Source organism: Mus caroli, unplaced genomic scaffold (genome assembly GCF_978045245.1).
Source record: "Mus caroli unplaced genomic scaffold, Mus_caroli_1 scaffold_4, whole genome shotgun sequence".
Classification (NCBI taxonomy): Eukaryota; Metazoa; Chordata; class Mammalia; order Rodentia; family Muridae; genus Mus; species Mus caroli.
The window spans coordinates 79,623,890-79,643,102 of record NW_028227259.1 but is presented as its reverse complement, the minus strand read 5'-3'; the positions used below and the strand labels follow the sequence as shown (position 1 = coordinate 79,643,102).

General features: G+C 42.9%; 1 protein-coding gene across 4 annotated transcripts in view; it reads right to left on the bottom strand.

The window, feature by feature from the left end:
• Positions 1-19,213, bottom strand: part of Spmap2l (sperm microtubule associated protein 2 like) — a 42,211-nt gene that overhangs the window by 12,122 nt on the left and 10,876 nt on the right. For 2 of the 4 annotated variants that reach the window (XM_021163713.2, XM_085836200.1), the window contains exons 2-4: positions 6,296-6,329; positions 4,360-4,425; positions 1,549-1,677 (exon numbers count right to left, since the gene is read on the bottom strand). In XM_021163713.2, the coding sequence (XP_021019372.1) occupies positions 1,549-1,677; positions 4,360-4,425; positions 6,296-6,329 (229 nt within the window). Of the gene's footprint in view, positions 1-1,129; positions 1,678-4,359; positions 4,426-6,295; positions 6,330-11,263; positions 11,558-19,213 lie in introns of those variants that run through there. The other 2 variants (XM_085836201.1, XM_085836202.1) reach the window with 2 other exon arrangements.

Genomic DNA, 19,213 nt, shown 5'->3' with positions numbered 1-19,213 from the left:
TTAAGAGCCTCTGTAAGAATTCCTGAAAGATAACTTAAGAAGGTGTTTTCTTAAGTAAAGGAGATGCTGGGGCCAGATGTGAGGTTTAGTGATAGAACCCTTGTTTAAAATGTGCAGGGCCCTGGGTTTAACACCCAGGACCAGGAAAAAACAAAATAATAATAGTAATAATAAATCATAATAATAACTTTAGTTTTTTCTGTTTGTTTTCTGTGTATAAGTGTTTTTCCTGCACCCATGTATGCGTATCAAGTACATGCCTGGTGCCCACGGAGATCAAGAGGGATTTTAGGATGCCCTGGAACTAGAGTTTAGAATGGTTGTGAGCTACTATGTAGGTTCTGGGAATTGAAACCAGGTCTTCCCGCTGGAGCAGTAAGTGCTCTTAAGCATAGAGCCATGTTTCCAGTCCCTCAAGAGAAAACCCTTTAAACAGAAGGTAAGATGCACATGTTGTGCAAGCCTGAGGACCTGAGTTTGGGTCCTGCACCCCCGTAAGTAGGTGGAAACAGTTATTCACCCCACCTGTTGCCCCAGAACTCTATGAGGCAGAGACAGACAGGTCCCTGGGACTTGCTGGCAACAAATCTAGTCCCAGGTGCAATGAAAGGCCCATTTTCAAAGAAATAAAGTAGGGAGTGATAGACAGGACAGCATAGATCCTGCTCTGGCCTCTGAACAGACACACAGGCAACTCCCACCCCATGTGAGCATAACATACACACACATTAAAAAGCATTAATGGCCAAGGCATTAGGAAATAGAATACAAATCTTCAAGGCTATTGTTAAAACTCATCTTGTTCCAGATAAACTTACCTGTTAGAAATAGGTTGGGGAGCTGGGCACGGGTGGCACACACCTTTAATCCCAGCACTTGGGAGGCAGAGGCAGGCAGATTTCTGAGTTCAAGGCCAGCCTGGTCTACAGAGTGAGTTTCAGGAAAGCCAGGGTTACCCAGAGAAACCCTGTCTCGAAAAACCAAGAAGGAAGAGGAGGAGGGAGACCACCATTCCAACTGAAGTGTCCAACAAGGCATCTTTACTCTTGCTCAAAGGGGTGTGCCCAGGAAGGAACTGCCAGACAGGAAGTGCCCAAGAAGCACAAACACACCGAGGCAGGAAGTGCATTTGATTTTTATTCTAATGTGATGTCTGTGTCTTTTCCCCATTGGCTGGGGTCCGACCTCACAGTCTCATTCAGTTGTCTAGTCAGGAGAGTACAGATGCACAGACAATGGAGGAAGGGGAAGGAATCACTCTGAGTAAATTGGAGTTTTACCAGGTAGTAGGATTAAAATATTTCCAAGTCTTATAAGGTGAGAGAGGCAAAAAGATCTTAATTCCTTGTCCTAAATAAAAGTTTTTATAGTATTTAATAGAAAAGATTAATTCGCTACTTCTTACAGTGTGAGACAAGAAACCACCCTATAGCACAGTAAGTTTGGATTCTGGGTTCAACAGTTTACAGCTGGCGAGAGAGTCGGGCTCTAAGTTTGTTTTCCTTGCGGAGTCCTGATGAAGCACCCTGATGGTTTGCCAGCACCAACCTGTTAGGGACATAATGTCGGGAGACCAGCCTGGGCTGAGCAAGGTCCTCAATTCTCTTGGATAGCGTAGCTTTCAAAGCAGCCTCAGAAACAGGGCGAATGGGATCTTGATTTCCCCAAAACAGCCTCCTGTTAACGAAGCAGAAAAGTAGAATATGGTTTTAAATAAAATCCTGCTGACAAGCAACTCAAAGATGGCTCCTAACACCTGTATAGATTTGCCTTCGAGAACCTTCTCTCTCTTTTATAATTGGTTATATATATATAATATATAAATTATATAATAGATATAATATATAATATATAATATATACAGTACACAGTATACAATATATAATATATAAAATGTAACATAATTTTTTTTAGTGCTAACACACATGCCAATGGCATGAATGTAAAAGTGTTGTTTCTCTTCTTCTGCCACGTTGGACCTGGGCATCAAACTCAGGTTGTCAGATTTGGCAGTAAGCATCCTCACCTGCTGAGCCATCCCTCCATCCTCATCTCTCATAGAATTTTATAGTTTCCTCACACCAGAAAGAAATAAGCAATGCACACTAAAACAAAAATGGATTAAGATAGCTTTGTCTACTGTGTTTAAGAGCAAATGGTAACCTTGGGTCAGTGAGATGGCTCAGCTGGTAAAGAGGCCCTTGCTATACAACTCTGGTAACCTCAGTTGGAACCCCGGATCCCACAGTGCAAGGAACAGACTGAGTCCCCAAAGTGTCCTCTGGCACACACACACACACACACACACACACACACACATGCACAGGGAAGGGAGAGGATATAATTACTATAAATTTGATGGTTAAATTAAATAAAATTAATAGGTTAAAATGAACCTATTACAGATAAGATAGATCAGTTTTGCCATTTTGAAATTAGCAGTATAATTTGTAGTCAGGTTGGGCACATAACATCCACACAGTGCTCCCTTTTTGGGTGAAACTCTGCATCAGGTGGTCATAAAATGAAAGGGTAACAGAATAACGTTAATTGCAACCCTTTGTGGAACATTTACTGTGTGTGCCAGGCCCCATTATGAGTGGTTTAAAGACATCTATAACACTTAGTCCCACTAGCCCTGTGCAACAGGGATGCCTGCTGTTCCAGGCTGAAGAAGAAACTGAAAGACAGTATTTACCTGATAAAGAACTAGTTCCCAGAAAGTACAAAGAGCACTTGAGATTAAGTAAGAAGACAAGAACTCCAATAAAAACCTGTCAACAATCTCTGTGAATTTGAGGCCAGCCTGGTCTATCGAGTTAGTTCTAGGACAGCCAAGGCTACATAAAGAAACCCTATCTCAAAACAAACAAACAAGCCCCCCACCACTAAAACCAAAACCAACAACAAAAAACCCACTACCAAAAACTTGTCAAGAGTTCTAAACAGATGTCGCATCAAAGGAACTATGTGAAGGCAGCTGTAAAACATGTTCAACACCTTGTCATACAGGAACTGCACTTACTACAGCGAGCTAAGGTTACATGCTTCTTAGAATGGCTAAAAGCTAAAACGCTGGGAATACTAAAAGCTGACAGAAATAGGAGAGACGATAGGGACTTGAGTCCGTGGACAATGAGGACAGAAAACAATCCAGACACACGTTCCCTTTCAATGTTAAATATACACTTAACATCTGATTCAATAACTATGCTCGAATCCCAGATACTTACCCAGCTGAAGTTAAAAAACACCAAAACCTGTACATAAACCTTATAACAGCTTTGTTCATAATTGCTAAATATTAGCACCAACCCTTCATATAGGCCCAATGATAACCCGAGGTTTCCATACAAAGGAGTGTTACTGGGTTCATGGGGATATGTTAAAAGGAAATGAGATTTCAAAACATCGACATACATGGAGAAGCCGAGAGTGTCTTTTGCCAAGTCAAACAGGCCCCCGTGGAGTTGTACCTCAAGATTCCAGCTATATGGCATGCCAGAGAAGGCAAAACTGTAGAAGCAGAAAGCAAATGGAAGGCTGCCCTGGGTTCAGAGAGGGGGAAGGGAGGAAATCAACAAAGGACAGAGTGGGTTTAGGGCAGTGAGCTATTCTGCATCCATTGTTTGTCAAACCCCAAAGAACCATAGGACACTAAAAAGTAAACTCTAGGACTGTATGAATGCTGACTTCTCAATTGTAACAGTTAACCACACCATTAACAATGTAACTACATTAACACTTAGTGACTAGCAGGGAAGATTGGAGGAGAGGAGTAACTAGACTCAATTTTTCTGTACATCTAAGACTTCTCTAAGTAACATGCAGGGCTTCACTCGGGAGCCAGAGAAGAAAAAAGGAAGTCCTTTAGTCAAGTGTGAAAGACCGTGGTCTGGGCTGCTGGAGACCCAGAGAACATCCTAGGTGAAGGCTCCGAGTCTAAATGAAGAGTATGCCCAGAGGCTGCCAAGGTGGACTTGCAGGATGGACACAGGAGTTTCAAGGGAGTGCAGAGTCACACCTGGGGCAGTGTTTCTCAAAACTCTGTTTATTAGAAGCATCCTGGGAGCTTCTGAACACCCCCAAAACTCTACCCCAAACTAATGCAATCTGATTTCTGGGTATGGGATCCAGTAGTCTTCAATCCGTATCAAAGCCCCCTACATGCTCCTCATTTGCAGACAAATTCGGAGACCACTGACCACGGTTAGCTCTTCATGTCTTGAGTCCCCTTGGGTTAACAATATTGGCAAAGTGAACCCAGTTAAGAAGAGATAGCGGCTGCACCTGAGATGCTTATGTGGTCGATGGAGCCAACACAGTCATTGCAAACACAGCCATGTCATATTGCCTTACCTGTCTGGAGTTCCCCATTGCTTTTTCGGTTTAGAAAGATCTTGAACTCTTTTCCTAGAATAAAAACTAACAAATACAAGCCAGTTAACTCAGAGCATGCTTAAGGAATATTTTTACAACAGACGACTCCTAGTCCAAGACATTTTCTCTGGGGAGAGGTAAGTGGGGCGTCTTAGGCTGCTGAGAGGGGGTCTGAAGAGATGGCTCGGGGAAGTGGTTAAGAGTGTGCCCCGTTCTTGCTGAGTACCCGAGTTCAGTTACCAGCATCTAGGCTGGGTGGTTCACAACTACCTGTAACTCCAGTTTCAGGGAATTCAGCTCGAGAGAGCCTGAGCCTCCGAGGGAACCTGTACTCATGTTCGCATGATGATACACGCACATAATGGAAAAATAAACTTCCAGACCCTTTCTACCATCCCCATCACAGCCACCAGATGCACTGGTATCCATGGCCCCTGCCTCCACACATGACCTCCGGTACTCTTCTCTGGTTACAACGTGGCCGTTTCACTGATGAACTTGCAACAGCTATCGTGATATTCACTAGATCAAACCTTCAATATCAGTCAGCACTCTAGCAGGTACCACTGATTGGAGAGGATGTGAAGGTGGGACGTGATAGGGGCAGAGGTGGAGACGGTGGTGGTGGATATGATCAAAGCATATTGTGTAATCCAGCATGGGGGGGCAATCTAGTGTGCGAGTTTCAGGCCATCCAGGGCTATATTGTGAGACACTGTCTCAAAATAAAAGGGGGGGTGTGAGAATAAAGACATAAGAATAAAGGATACTTTAAAGAAAAAATTATCCTGAGAGATACCAAGTTGTTCAACTATTGTGGACTAAAAAAGTCTTACTTCCTGATGGGAGGTGGTGACACACACCTTTAATCCCAGCTCTTGGGATACAGAGGCTGGTGGATCTCTGAGTTCCAAGACAGCCAGGGGCTACACATAGAAACTCTGTCTTGAAGAACGAAAGAGAAAGAGGTGTTACTTCTAATAATATAGACTACGTTTTATATAGATACACAATAAAGACATGAATATGCAACAAAGGAAAGGGCCTGCTGGCTCTAGAAACAAACTCTGGGTACCTTAACAGGACAGGGAGCACAAGTGTCATATCCAGTTGTAGGTGGCTTGGTGACACTTGCGGTGAAGGGACTGTACACACGAACTTCAGAACTAACTAATGGGATGCACTTCTGGAAAGTGGGAAGAGGCAATGGGTAGTAAGTGTAGTAACTTCCCAAGATGAACACGAGAAACCCGAGCCATCTAACTGGAGAACGAGCTGGAGGTGTTTGTTTATTCCGCTGCCTCCTGTGCCTTGGTTAGAAGCAGGGAACACTGGGATCTATTCACCTGCAGTTTCATGCAATCTAAGACACAAGAAAGGGCAGGTCTAGTATGAAATGTGCCAACCACGGTGTCCCAGCCGCTCCTTGCTGGGTCTTTCTTCTTCTCTGTTTAGTTTTATTACTTTTTAAATATTATGTGTATATGAGTGTTTTGCCTGCTTGTACCTCTATGCGCCCTGTGCATATGGTGACGGCAGTTGTCAGATCCGTCGGAGCTGGAGTTACAGATGGTTGTGAGCGGCGATGTGGGTGCTGGAATCGAACCTGGGTTCCGTGAAATAGCAGCCAGTGCTCTTAAGTTTTGAGCCATCTCTCCAGCCCCTTTCTTACTTTCGTGTGCGCTTTTTTTTTTTTTTTTTACTTTGGTGGTGGGTTGGCTTTAAGGGAACACTACGACTAAGCTACATTTCCCCAGCCCTTCTTCTTCCCTCTTCCCACTGGAACTGTGATACAAAGGGAAAGCAAGGGATCTCCCCAGAGGCCCCAAGGCAGGCGTCTGCTCCAGGAGTCAAGCGTCTGGCTTTTCTGGTCACCAGTTCAGGGATGAGAGTGCTATTATCCTCACAGTCTTACCATTTCTTTACAAGGTCACGGGTAACTGGGTGTGCTAAAAGAAAATAAAAGCGAAAATTAGATTCAACAGGAATAAAAGATACAAGATAACATCACAAATCAAAAGAGATCACAAAAGTAACGATTGGAGAAATAATATTGGAGTTAAATACATCATGCCGTGTACTAAAATAAACCAAACACAAGTCAAGGGGTTCATGTTTTTTAAAGCTGGGCTGGAAAAAAAAAACGATTTAATAACTGAATTTTAATTTTCTAGGGTTAAAGTTGACCAAGTAGATTAAAATATTTAAAACCCAAAACTTATGTGTGTGTCCAATAGAATATTATTTGGATGTAAAGAAAAATAAAATATGATATTTGCAGGAAAATGAATGAAATCAGAATTGTACTAAGCAAAACAACTTATATGCTCATGAGGACAAAGATCACTTTTTCTTCTTATATGCATATATTAAAATTTAAATTTTATATATGTGTGTGGCTGTGGGATTTGCCATAAAATTATGAGAGGGAACCATAGAAGGCAAAAAAAGGTCTCAAGGAAGGGGATAAAGAAGGTAATTGACTATATTATCAGCACAGAGTCTGACAGGAAAATGGATTTGGGGGAGAAGGATTGGGGAGGAAGATCAACAACAAAGATGTCGCAAATGCTGAACTGCGACCTATTGCTTTGCAGGCTGCTAACTTCAGTTTTTGTTTTTTTTAACTCTGCGTGTAAAACAAAAATCTATAGAAGAAACAAAACAGTCAATAACTATCGGACAGCAAACAGGATAAATGTTTGCCAATGTTAGATATTTGAAGGCTACAAAAGGACAGAACAGGAAACATATTGAAATATGCACCAAGACTTAAGCAAGCTAAGGATATGAGTCAAATTCAAATATGAAAATTCACAAAAGGCAAAAAAAAATTTTTTTTTAAATCGAGCTTACTTATAATCAAAACAATGAAGATGAAGAGTGAGATTTTTTTAAAGCTATCAAATTAGTAAAATGTCTTGGCTGGAGGTGAATGAGATGCACACCCCATGCACAGAGGGCACCAGTTTTTAAGTTAGTGCGCTCTGAAGGGTAAGCTAGGATTGTGGGTCAGCAGAGGCTTCATGCTTCGTGACCCAATTCCGTTTCTAGAAACGTACCCTGAGGAAATCGTTCCAAATGTGGGCAAAGATGTATGAAAAAAAAAAAAAAAGACTCAGTGTGGTGTCTTTGACAGTGAGAAACTGGTAAACTAGAGATATGTAAACCAGGAACCAAGTAAATGAAAATGCAGGCATAGAAGTTCAGGGTTTTGGTAGAAAAATGCGGTCAATTATAAGCTCGCCATCTCCGGAGACCTGTCAAAATAGGCATCATAATGACAGACTTTTCCAGACAGAGTCTCTTTGTAGGAGCTTTCAATCACATCTGAAGGCTCAGAGAACACAGTCTGCACTCCCCAGTGTTTTCCAAAAAGGAGAGCAGGTATATGCTGGCATCTGGGAGATACTGTTTCAACTCCAGCTTTGTTAGTGTCTTCAACTACATGAACTTGGGCAATCAAATTAAGTTCTGTGAGATTCATTTTCCCTCTTTCAGATTGGAGGAGAATAGATCTGTGAAAAAAATCTACGTAAAGATCTGTGTGAATTTGATCTGGGTAAAAATCAAAGATAGGTCAGACAGACAGATACATAGATACATAGATAGATAAGATAATAGATAACTCATTGACGTGTGTGCATGCAGGTAAAGCACCTTGTATATATGAATGGTAATTTAAATTACTACTTACAACTTTAGTGTACCAAAGGCTCTATTAGATCACTGTGAAAGAGGAAAACTCCAGCCAATGGCTGCCTTAACTCTTATGTGCAGTATGACAGATGTGGAGAGAACACAGATCAAAGTGCCTGTCCTCTCAAGGAGGTGGCAGCCTGATGGAAGAGACCTGTGGTAAACTAGAAAGATGAGAGTGTCAGAAGCCATCTAGGAGAGGCTAAGGCTAGCAGGTGGCTTTCCTGGAGGTGGCCCATGTGCAAGGCCTATGATGGGTGAGCACTGAAAGTCAAGGTCCCAAGACACCGAAGATTGCTTCTTGCTGCTGATATGCCTTTTTCCTGTCACTATTACATAATCTACTGTTTCCTGGGCATCACCCCACCCAGTGGGGCAGATTTCCTGCAGATCAACATAAAGATGAACTTTCCTGAATTAACACTGTTTAGATGAATTAATGATTTTATAGAATTCCTAATTTGATTAAAATAATTTTAGGAAGAAAATTTTCAGAGGTGGTTTTTGTTGTTTTCCCAGAAAGATATAACAAAGTTTGAATCAAGAATGGAATGTGCCCACTCCTCACAGAATGGTAAGAAAAGGCTGCATAATAAGGAATAAAATGAGCTTTCACAATTACACTAAAATAGGAAATAGACTTGGGATAAATTTGTGATCAAGAAAAAAAAACATTCATTCTAGGTTGGATCCAAGGATGAAGCCACAGGTGTGCACTAAGGCAAGGCCATGGGAAAGTGTGGCTTTGAATTTATAATGAGCTTACAGAATGAACGATAGCTTTGAACTTACTACTGACATCCTTCTGTGACTCCCCTTTTGTGTAACATTTTATCTATGAGTAATTTTCTAGAGAACTTTTGTCTAAGAAGCTGTTTAAAAAAAAAAAAAAACAGAAAGAAGAATGAAAGTGTGGCATTTGGGGCTCAGCCCCATCCACCAAATGTATATATCTATAAGTGTGTTTGTCTATCTGTATGTATACACATACATATATGTGTAGGTCTGCGTACATGTATGTGGAGTTGATGAGACAGGCAGTTGGCCTGTGCATGGGTGTGTGTATGTCTGTATGTGTTGCCTGTATAAATGATGTTTTTCCTTTGTTTTCTCTCTGGTTCATGAAGAGTTAGAGTTCCAAGCCTCTTGTCTGGTCAGTGAAAGGTCCTTGAGCCTGAGGATAAAGAAACCTGTGCTTATTGAAGCACAAAATAGAAAGAGAAAGGAAACCAGCACTTATTACAGCACAAATAGTCAGATTATCAGGCCAGGAACCATCAGTCTTTGACCTTCATCTGACGCTGTGTCTCAGCTGGTACCATTCCCCTAAAGGTCCAGGCATGCCCTGGCACTCCGGCATTTTTGGTTGTTCTTTCTAAGGCTAGGCTCATTCTGACCTAAGGAAAGGAAGCGGGTACTTTACGACACTGTCGTGAAGCTGCCATCCGCGGAAGCTGTGGCTTTTATCCCCTGGGCTTTCCCTATGCTACTAACTGGCTCTCAGCTTCAGATACACAGGTCTATGTTAGTTTAATGCTGAATCCATCCAATGGATTATCTGTAGATACCATTAATAGGAACAAATAACAAAACGGTTACTCGTTCACGCTGTGTCTCTCAGTGAGCTTCACTTTTCATAGAGGACGCCCTTGAGGTTGCCTCATAACCTGGCAGGATGTACTAGCTCTGCGGTGGCCAGTGGTAGGCAGTGTCCCAAGCAAAACAGCGCAATATCTTTTCCGACGTGGTCTGCGGATCAGACTCACCTGGCGATCATTTAGAAATCCTGGGTCTCAGCCTGCATCTCAGATCAATCAAATCGCAATCTCTGGAGATGGGACACAGGTGTTTTTTTCTTTTTTTTCTTTTTTTAAGATTTATTTATTTATTACATGTAAGTACACTGTAGCTGTCTTCACACACTCCAGAAGAGGGCGCCAGATCTCGTTACGGATGGTTGTGAGCCACCATGTGGTTGCTGGGATTTGAACTCTGGACCTTCGGAAGAGCAGTCGGGTGCTCTTACCCACTGAGCCATCTCACCAGCCCCCGACACAGGTGTTTTTAAAGGAGATAGATTTGGGGGTTTTTACAAGGTTGTGTTATGGCTAAGAGCAATGGCTCTGAAGTCAGACTGACTGAAACCAAATCCTGGCTCTAGGCTCTGACCTTGAGCCTGTGGACTCCAGCTCTCTGTTAACTTGGTGAAATGGGTCCACAGGGTAAGTGAAAATTAAACAAGACGGCGTACATATAGAGCTGCGTGGTGCCCAAACAGTAAATATCCAGCAAATGGAAGCCACAATTCATTTCCAAAATGTGTAAGTGAAGATGTTTAAGTTTCCACAAATTAAAAAAAGAATGCACTTGTAAGCCGAACTGTGACCATGCCCTTCTTTCTATTCCCATCGACTTGTGTGTATATGTTTTCCACCCATTTGAGGTTGCTTATATGAATACACACAGGAAAATTTAAATTAACAATTAATTCAAGGAGGGAGGTAAACACTCATGGGAGAAAAAGAAAAGTCAAACAGAACCGGAGAAAGCACAGAAAAGGCCAACACAGTGTCACATGCGGCGTTCTGCCCTGCAAGCCGGCTCACCAGCTTTCCTTCACACAGAGAGTTCCTTTACTCCTGATGTCGTTTTTTTGGTGGTTTCTAGTCAACTGAAGGCTGGAACTATTAAATAGAAACTTCTAGAAGTTGGCAATTTATACGTTTTAAACAACTTCCTTTCATTACAACATGTTACAATTGTTCAGAAAGACTTCCGTTTTAATCTCATACTACACCTAATTTATTTAAGTCAAGCTTCACCATAGGTCTTCTACATTTTAAAAACCATACTGTACATCAGTTGAGGACAATGGGCGTTCTCGGGCATTTGGAGAATGTCTTAGAATGTCTTCCCTATGGACAAGAGGGGAGCTATTGCGTTAAAATGGGGGTGACTTTTGGAGGGCTTCAAGAGCCTCGCTAGCTTTATCTTTTGTTTTTATTCTTTCATACAGATTTTTTTTCATAATATGTTACTAGTTCTTTGAGAATTATGTACATGTATACACTGTATTTTGATCATACACCCTACTCCTTGCCCTAACTCCTCGAGTTTGCATGCTCGTCCATATCTCATACATCATTGAAGTTCAAACATTGGGAGGAGGGTTCAAGGGTTGTACCGGTTTGTGGACTTTGCTGAGCAGGTCTGGGTAGATGACGTCTTGGTCTTCTATATTTGCCTTCCATGCACACAGGAGAGGCTCCGTGGCCTCTGGTGCGCTGACTTTCCCCTTGTCTGAGATGTGCTGGCACTGTTTGGTAAGGATCCTCTTACGGAGGAGGCTGGCACTGTTGAACATCCGAGGCGCCTGGCCATGGGCCTCCAGAAGCTGCAGGAGATGGGGCTTCACGATCTCAGGGCACGCAGGTCGCAGGCAGGTTGGTTGCTGCCTCAGGGTCGGGGGAGGGAGTGGGGAGGTTTTGGTAGTAAGGAAGGGAGGAGGTGGGAGCAAGGCGGGGCTTGTTTAGGCAGCACCTTCTGTTGGTCAAGTATTGACATACTGACATCATAAAATTTGTCCTATGAGATCTTAAAGGTGTCACGCAGGGCACAGATTAAAGCACTGTTGACCATGGAAAAGTGAACAGAATTTCTATGTTCCTATTTTAAATATATATATAATCTGTATGGGGCAAGTGAGTGTGTACATGCCTAAAGAGGCCAGAAGTGGGTGTGGGGTGCCCAGAGCAAGTGAGTTGAGAACCTGCTGGCTTGGGTGCTGGGCTCTGGGGTCCTAACTCCTGCCCTCTGGAAGAGCATGAGTCATCTCTCCAGCTCCAAGAAGTTACTCTTGAGGTAGTTCGGGAAGTGAGATTAAACTCAGAACACTGAGGAAGTTTCCAGCTAGGTACCACCAGGGAACATTCTTAATGTATTCCTAATGTATTTGAAAAAAGAGGTTTTCTTGCATAGGAGTTTCAGAAAGAACCTATTCATCACTTTCTAAATGACAATAAACAACCGTCAAAGAAATTTGGTTAGCTTGAATAAATGCAAGAACAGGATGGTTACATAGTACTCCCCTACAAAATCGTGATTTAAAAATGGGAGAAGAAATTTAAAACAGATTTAGAAAATGACTGGAACTCACAGAGACCCATCTGCCTCTTGTTTCCAGAGTGCTGGGATTAAAGGCATGTGCCACCTCGCTTGGCTTAAATTTTATTTTATTTTTTTAAATCAACATTCAGCAGAATAAAGGGCATGAGCTTGTAGAATGAAGAAAAAAGAGAATTCAGTTGTCACACGAACAATTTCCAGGGAGAACATGAAACGCAGAGCTCCTTGTGGCCCAATGGGATGCAAACAATGAAAAAGATTGGCGGCTACAACCATTGGGGGAAATAAAGGAGGGACAACGGCAATGTCTCCTGATCCAGTCTAAATGCCCCACTAGTAGGAAAGCTAGAGACCAAGTGTGATGTTCTCAGAAGCACACAGTGACGAAAAGAATTTGCTCTGAACTGAAGCAATCCTCAATCTAAAAGGGTGGTGTGCACAAAATAAGGCAGTGGGGAGCACAAGTTAAGATTCTACAAAACATGCAAAGAGTGGTCTATTTTAGCGAATATTTCTAATGAAGAAACAATGTATCATAAAGACAGAGCAGTGAGTGTTAGTAATAGTCCCCAAATGTGTGACCCTGTGTCCTAATTGGAACAATTAAAGGATAAAAATAATTTAATACCATTTTTTATATACTGTCTAGCCTAGCCTAGTATTACCTAACTAACTAGCCCAGATTAGCCTTGAATTTGTGATCCTTCTGCCTCTGTCTCTGCCTCTTTAAGTATTGCAATAAGAGCATGCACCATGAATCACTTTCTAAAAGAGATGCAGCTTTGAGATGATTAGGGAGCTTAACTGTATATTGTGGGTTTTTGAAAAAATAACTAAATTTGGTTATAGTAATGGCATAGTTATTGTGAAGTTTTAAATCCTTAGCAATTAGAGGTATTTATGGGCAAAATGCCATGGTGTCTGTAAATTTCCCTAAAACAAATTTGTCCTGCAGGATGCCCCCCAAATTTGGAGGAGGCATTGAAGAAAATGCCTAAATTAAACAGGATTGCAAGTGGGCAGTAGTGAAGCACAGGCCTTTAATCCCAGCACTCTGCAGGTGGACCTCTGGGAATTCGAGGCCAGCCTGGTCTACTTAGAGAGTTCCAGGACAACAAGGGCTACACAGAGAAACCCATCTTGATTTTGTTTTTGTTTTTTTCGGGTGTGTGTGTGTGTGTGTGTGTGTGTTTGTTTGTTTTTGAGGTTTTTTTGGTTTTTTTCGAGACAGGGTTTCTCCATGTAGCCCTGGCTGTCCTGGAACTCACTTTGTAAACCAGGCTGGCCTCGAACTCAGAAATCCGCCTGCCTCTGCCTCCCAAGTGCTAGGATTAAAGGCATGTGCCACCACTGCCCAGCAGAAACCCATCTTGAAAGAACAAAAACAAAACAAACAAAGACTTGATTCCAAAAACCTATTATTGAAACTAGATGATGGATACACAAGTTTTTATTATTATTATTGCTTTATTTGTTTATTTATTTAGTTAGTTATTTAGTTAGTTAGTTTTTCGAGACAGGGTTTCTCTGTATAGCCCTGGCTGTCCTGGAACTCACTCAGTAGATCGGGCTGGCGTTGAACTCAGAAATCCAACTGTTTCTGCCTCCCAAGTGCTGGGATTAAAGGCGTGTGCCACCACTGCCCGGCTTTATTATTACTATAACACTCTATTTTGTGTATTTGAAGATTTCTTAAAAAACAAAACAAAACAAAACCTGAAAAAGTGTGTTCAGTGTCCCAGAGTGACGCTAGTGATGTTAACTATGCATGTCACACAAACAAAGATCGGAACAAAAACATTTTAAATAAAATACTAGAAATAAATATTTTCATACAGTTCCAAGCTGCCAGGAAATACATGCCCACTAGTGCCACGGTGGCCTGATGGTTATGGGGGTAGCCAGCCGGTCTCTGAAGGGATATGAGGCCTGTTCTAGAAGAATTACTTCATGCTTGGGACTATAAATTTGGTCGAAAGTCCATAGCTCAGGAGACCCTAGGCACGAGGGGAAGCTGCCATTGTTTTGTTTAATGGTCATACTGGCTCCAGGAGCTTCTTTTTGTGGTAGGCAGAAGCTAAACCTCAGAGTCTAAACTGGTCAAAGGGCCAAATAGAAGTAACTGAACAGTTGTAGACTGGTTTATCCAACACCCAGGAAGAATGTAAGAGCAGTCAGGGTAGAGAGCCGGTACGTTCTGGCTTCTGGATAGAACAGAGCTGTTTCACACAGGTTTTCAGCAGCTGTGGGTACGGGTGCAGACCAACACATCAAGCCAGTCACCATTCCATCATGGACGGGGGAGGAGCCCCAAACCCCACCCCTATTGAGGAGACACTAGAAGTTGATTTAGTGGGAGTCACTCTACTTCGGGGTCTGGAAGCTGGTAGATTACTCAGGCCCCAGCAGATGGCATGAGCAAATTGGACTCTGGATTATTGATAATAACAATTTTGAAAAATAGGACATGAAGTTAGGAAAGAGATGAAACAGGGCTCACAAGTCCCTAAACTCACAGAGCTCATGTGCCTCATGGCAGGAGACAGTAGCGGGTAAACATGAATATCACATACTGCATGAGTGCGTGGATGCTTCAAAAATTAATCTCAAACAAGGAAACCTGTGGCTGGGGATGGGTTTTTTAAAAAAGGCAGAAAAAGAAAAATAATTCTAATGATGTCACTTATTGTAGTGTTTTATTTTAGTCTCACGTGGACAGCTAAAGACAATTATGAATACACATTTGCCTATTGTGTTTCTCTCTAAAAGCTTACATATTTAAATAGGCAACAGACCTTAGCAGTGATGTGTACAGCAGAAACAACTGTATTAAAACACAGGCTCCCTGCAGGTTCTCACTTGAGTCATAAATCAATTGGTCAGCTGTGGTATCCCTAGTACACTGTAAAGCCAGTACTTGAGAGGCTGGGGCAGGAGGAGTTTCAGTTTGAGGTTAGTTTGAGTTTTGTAGTAAGACTATCTTAAAAAACAAAACAACACCAAGAACAAACTAAATAAGTCAACAATTAAGTAACAAACCAAGCCAGGCAGTGGTGGTGCGTGCCTTTAATCCCAGCACTCAGGAGGCAGAGGCAGGCAAGTCTTTGTGAGTTTGAAACTAGAGTGAGTTCCAGAGCATCCAGGGCTAAATGAGAAAATCTGTCTCGAAAAACCCAAATAAATAAATAAATAGGCGAAGTGGTAATCCCAGTCCTTGGGAGGCAGAGATAGACAGATCTCTGAGTTTGAGGCCAGCCTGGTCTACAGAGTGAGTTAGTTCCAGGATAGTCGGGGCTACGCAGAGAAGCTCTGTCTCAAAAACTATAAATTATAAAGATACACACACACACACACACATATATATATATTACAAACTTTAAACACTAAGGGTATATATAACAAATTATAAACACTAAAGGTCTAGTGCTCTCCCCAACAATATCCAACTTTCTCCTCTCGTAACTGAATGCTCAAGCTAGAACCCCATGACTCAAGAGCAGCAGGGTTTCTTTGGGGACAGCAGGGAAGACTTTTACCCATCCAGTCTGTCCTCTTGCTTACTGACCTGCAGCACAAATACATTGGGGCTCCCTGCCTCTGAAATGTTTCACTTCTCCTGACTTTCTCCCATACAATGCCAGTCCTGCCTGGTCCAATTGGTCAATGCAAGTGTTTGTACAGGCTTTGAAAGCTGGTCCCAAGATTCCTCATCTGCAAACCAAAAATGGAGAGAGAGAGAGAGAGAGAGAGAGAGAGAGAGAGAGAGAGAGAGAGAGAGAGAGAGAGAGAGAAGAAGGAGAAGGAGAAGGAGAAGGAGGAGAAGAAGGAAAGAAGAAGAAAGAAGAAGAAAAGAAAGAAGGAAGAAAAAAGAAGGAAGAGAAGAAGAAGAAGAAGAAGAAGAAGAAGAAGAAGAAGAAGAAGAAGAAGAAGAAGAAGAAGAAGAAGAAGAAGAAGAAGAAGAAGAAGAAGAAAGAGGAGGAGGACAGGAAGGAGGGAGAGACAGACAGAGGGGGAGAAGAGGGACTGGTTGACATTAAGTAGAATCCCACATCACTTGTCTGGACTCTGTAGAGCAGCAGTTCCCAGCAGGTGGGTCTTGATCCCTAGAGTAGAATGGCCCTTTTACAGGGATAGCATATCAGATATCCTGCACATCAGATATTTTCATTATGATTCATAAAGGTAATGAAAGTAATTTTATGGTTGGGGTTCACCACATGAGGAACTGTATGAAAGGGTCAGTTTGGAGCTGAGACAAAAGGATGGACCATCTAGAGACTGCCACACCCAGGGATCCATCCCATAATCAGCATCCAAATGCTGACACCATTGCATACGCCAGCAAGATTTTGCTGAAAGGACCCTGATATAGCTGTCTCTTGTGAGGCTATGCCGGTGCCTGGCAAACACAGAAGTGGATGCTCACAGTCAGCTATTGGATGGAACACGGGGCCCCCAGTGGAGGAGCTAGAGAAAGTACCCAAGGAGCTAAAGGGGTCTGCAATCCTATAGGTGGAACAACAATATGAACTAACCAGTTCCCCCAGAGCTCGTGTCTCTAGCTGCATATGTAGCAGAAGATGGCCTAGTCGGCCATCACTGGAAAGAGAGGTCCCTTGGTCTTGCAAAATTTATATGCTTCAGTACAGGGGAACGCCAGGGCCAAGAAGTGGGAATGGGTGGGTGTGTGGGGGTGGAGGGTATGGAAGACTTTTGGGATAGCATTTGAAATGTAAATGAAGAAAATACCTAATAAACAAAAAAAATTTTTTAAAACTACTGTTAAAAAAAAAAAATGGGGCTGGTGAGATGGCTCAGTGGGTAAGAGCACCCGACTGCTCTTCCAAAGGTCCAGAGTTCAAATCCCAGCAACCACATGGTGGCTCACAACCATCCGTAACGAGATCTGGCGCCCTCTTCTGGAGTGTCTGAAGACAGCTACAGTGTGCTTACATGTAATAAATAAATAAAAAAAAAAAAAAAGAAAGAAAATACTCTGCTCAACTTGCTCTTCCTTATACCACACAGTCAAACAGAAGTCTCACTTGTGTAAGGAAGCATTAGGCGTGACTCCCCATCATTAACCGTAACACTGAGCACTCACCATCAGGCACCTGGCCATGCTCTTTCTGTTCATCCTCTGCCATCTTTAACCTTAGGTCACTCCTAGGCACTTATACCTTCCCCATGGAGTGAGGAAGAGAATAGGGTAACGATAAAGAGAAGGCTATGGGGTCTTACCACCCTGCTCAAATATCTGCTGTTACTGTGTGCATGGCCTTTGGTTGGTCATGTTAATTAACACTTCTGGGTTCCAATTAGCTCATCTGTAACGTGGGCACATAGAAAGTGCTTCCTCTAGCGGGTTGTCTTGAAGGTATGACGAAATGCTGTCAAATATTTAGACCACTCCATGGACACCGGTTCCTTGAGCTCAGTAGCTACTAACTGAACCTAGAGGATGACAGAAGCACCCATATAGAAGACTCCTTTCATCCACCTGTTGCAAGCTTTAGAGTAGAAAAAAACCCAAGAGTCTAAAGTCCCCAACCTGTCTTCATGTAGCTTAACACAGTAGAGAGGAAGATGGACAAGAGTCCAGTAATTAGGTCCAGGGTAGAGATGAATGCCTGTGATGTACTGGGTGAGCAGAGGATGTTGCCTGCTTTAGGGAGAATAGTTTGAGAGTCACCTTTTAGAGGACTTGATACTTAAACTGGGGTTTGGGGGTGGAGGAAGTGTGAATAAGAAGGAGGTGCCAGATACCTGCTGATGTGGAAGAAGGTGAATTCGAAGCGAACAATACAGGAGAGGAAGTCTGAAAGCCCTGTGGAGGACATGGATCATAGAGACACCAACACCATGGGGCCAGGGCGGCTGAAAACGGCAAGGAGGAAGGACTGCGGGGGACTTGTGCTTAGGTCAGATGACCTCCAACACTGCTGACTTCTACCTTCTTATAGAACCCAGGTCCATCAGCGCAGGGAGGGCACCACCCACAATACACTAAGCCCTCAAACCCAGAGTCACCTGGGATCTTGCTTCTTCACCTCTATGGGATCTAGCAAGGTGCAGCTGAAGGATCTGGAACAAGATGGCCGAGCACTTACTTCTTCCTCCCAGAGAGCATCAGAATGGTACCAGGTTTCAATCTTACTCCATAGAACCAAACCCCAGTGCTTTTAGCACAGCCTCTACAGCCTAGCAAACAGGATGATGGTGTGGGACCGAGTCATCGGTGGACAAGACTGCCACCTTCTGGAGGGAGGCTTCCAGGCCCTCAGAGTACTTGGGACCCAGTCATTCCTAGGGATAAATCTGGCAAGGTAATGAAGATGAAATGTCAACATGGAAGAAATTTTCACCTGGCCCTGCCTGCCTTCTAAGAAGTCCATACCAATGAGGGAGGGCAAGACAAGGAAGAACTCGACCAAGAAAAGTGCTGAGTGCCAGGAACAGAGGGGAGTTCTGTGTTTTCAAAAGCTAGTGTATGTGCTTGTAGTGGTAGAATGTTCCAGAAGACGTTATGCTGGGCTTCACTATATCGTCTTTTGTTTTGTTTATTTTCCTTCTTCCTCCACTAGCAATTACCTCCCTCAAATTGACTGTTAATTTTTAAAACAGATACATCTCTTGGTGGTGCAGTCCTGTGTGTATTCATATAAGCAATTTTGAATGAGTGGAAGACATAGCACATGATTGGTGGAAATATAAATAAGTCCATGCTCACAATTAGGCTCAGCTGTCAACTGGACACAAACCTAGAGTCACCTGGGAAGAGGAACCACAGTAAAAGCATTGCCTCCTTTGGGCATTGGACTGGCTGGGTTTATGTGTCATCTTGACACAGCTAGAGTCATCAGAGGGGAAGGAGCCTCATTTGAGGAAATGCCTCCAGATCCAGCTATAAGGCATTCTCTCAATTAATGATCAGTGGACGAGGGCTTAGTCTATTGTGGGTGGTGCCATCCCTGCGCTGATGGCCCTGGGTTCTATAAGAAGGTAGGCC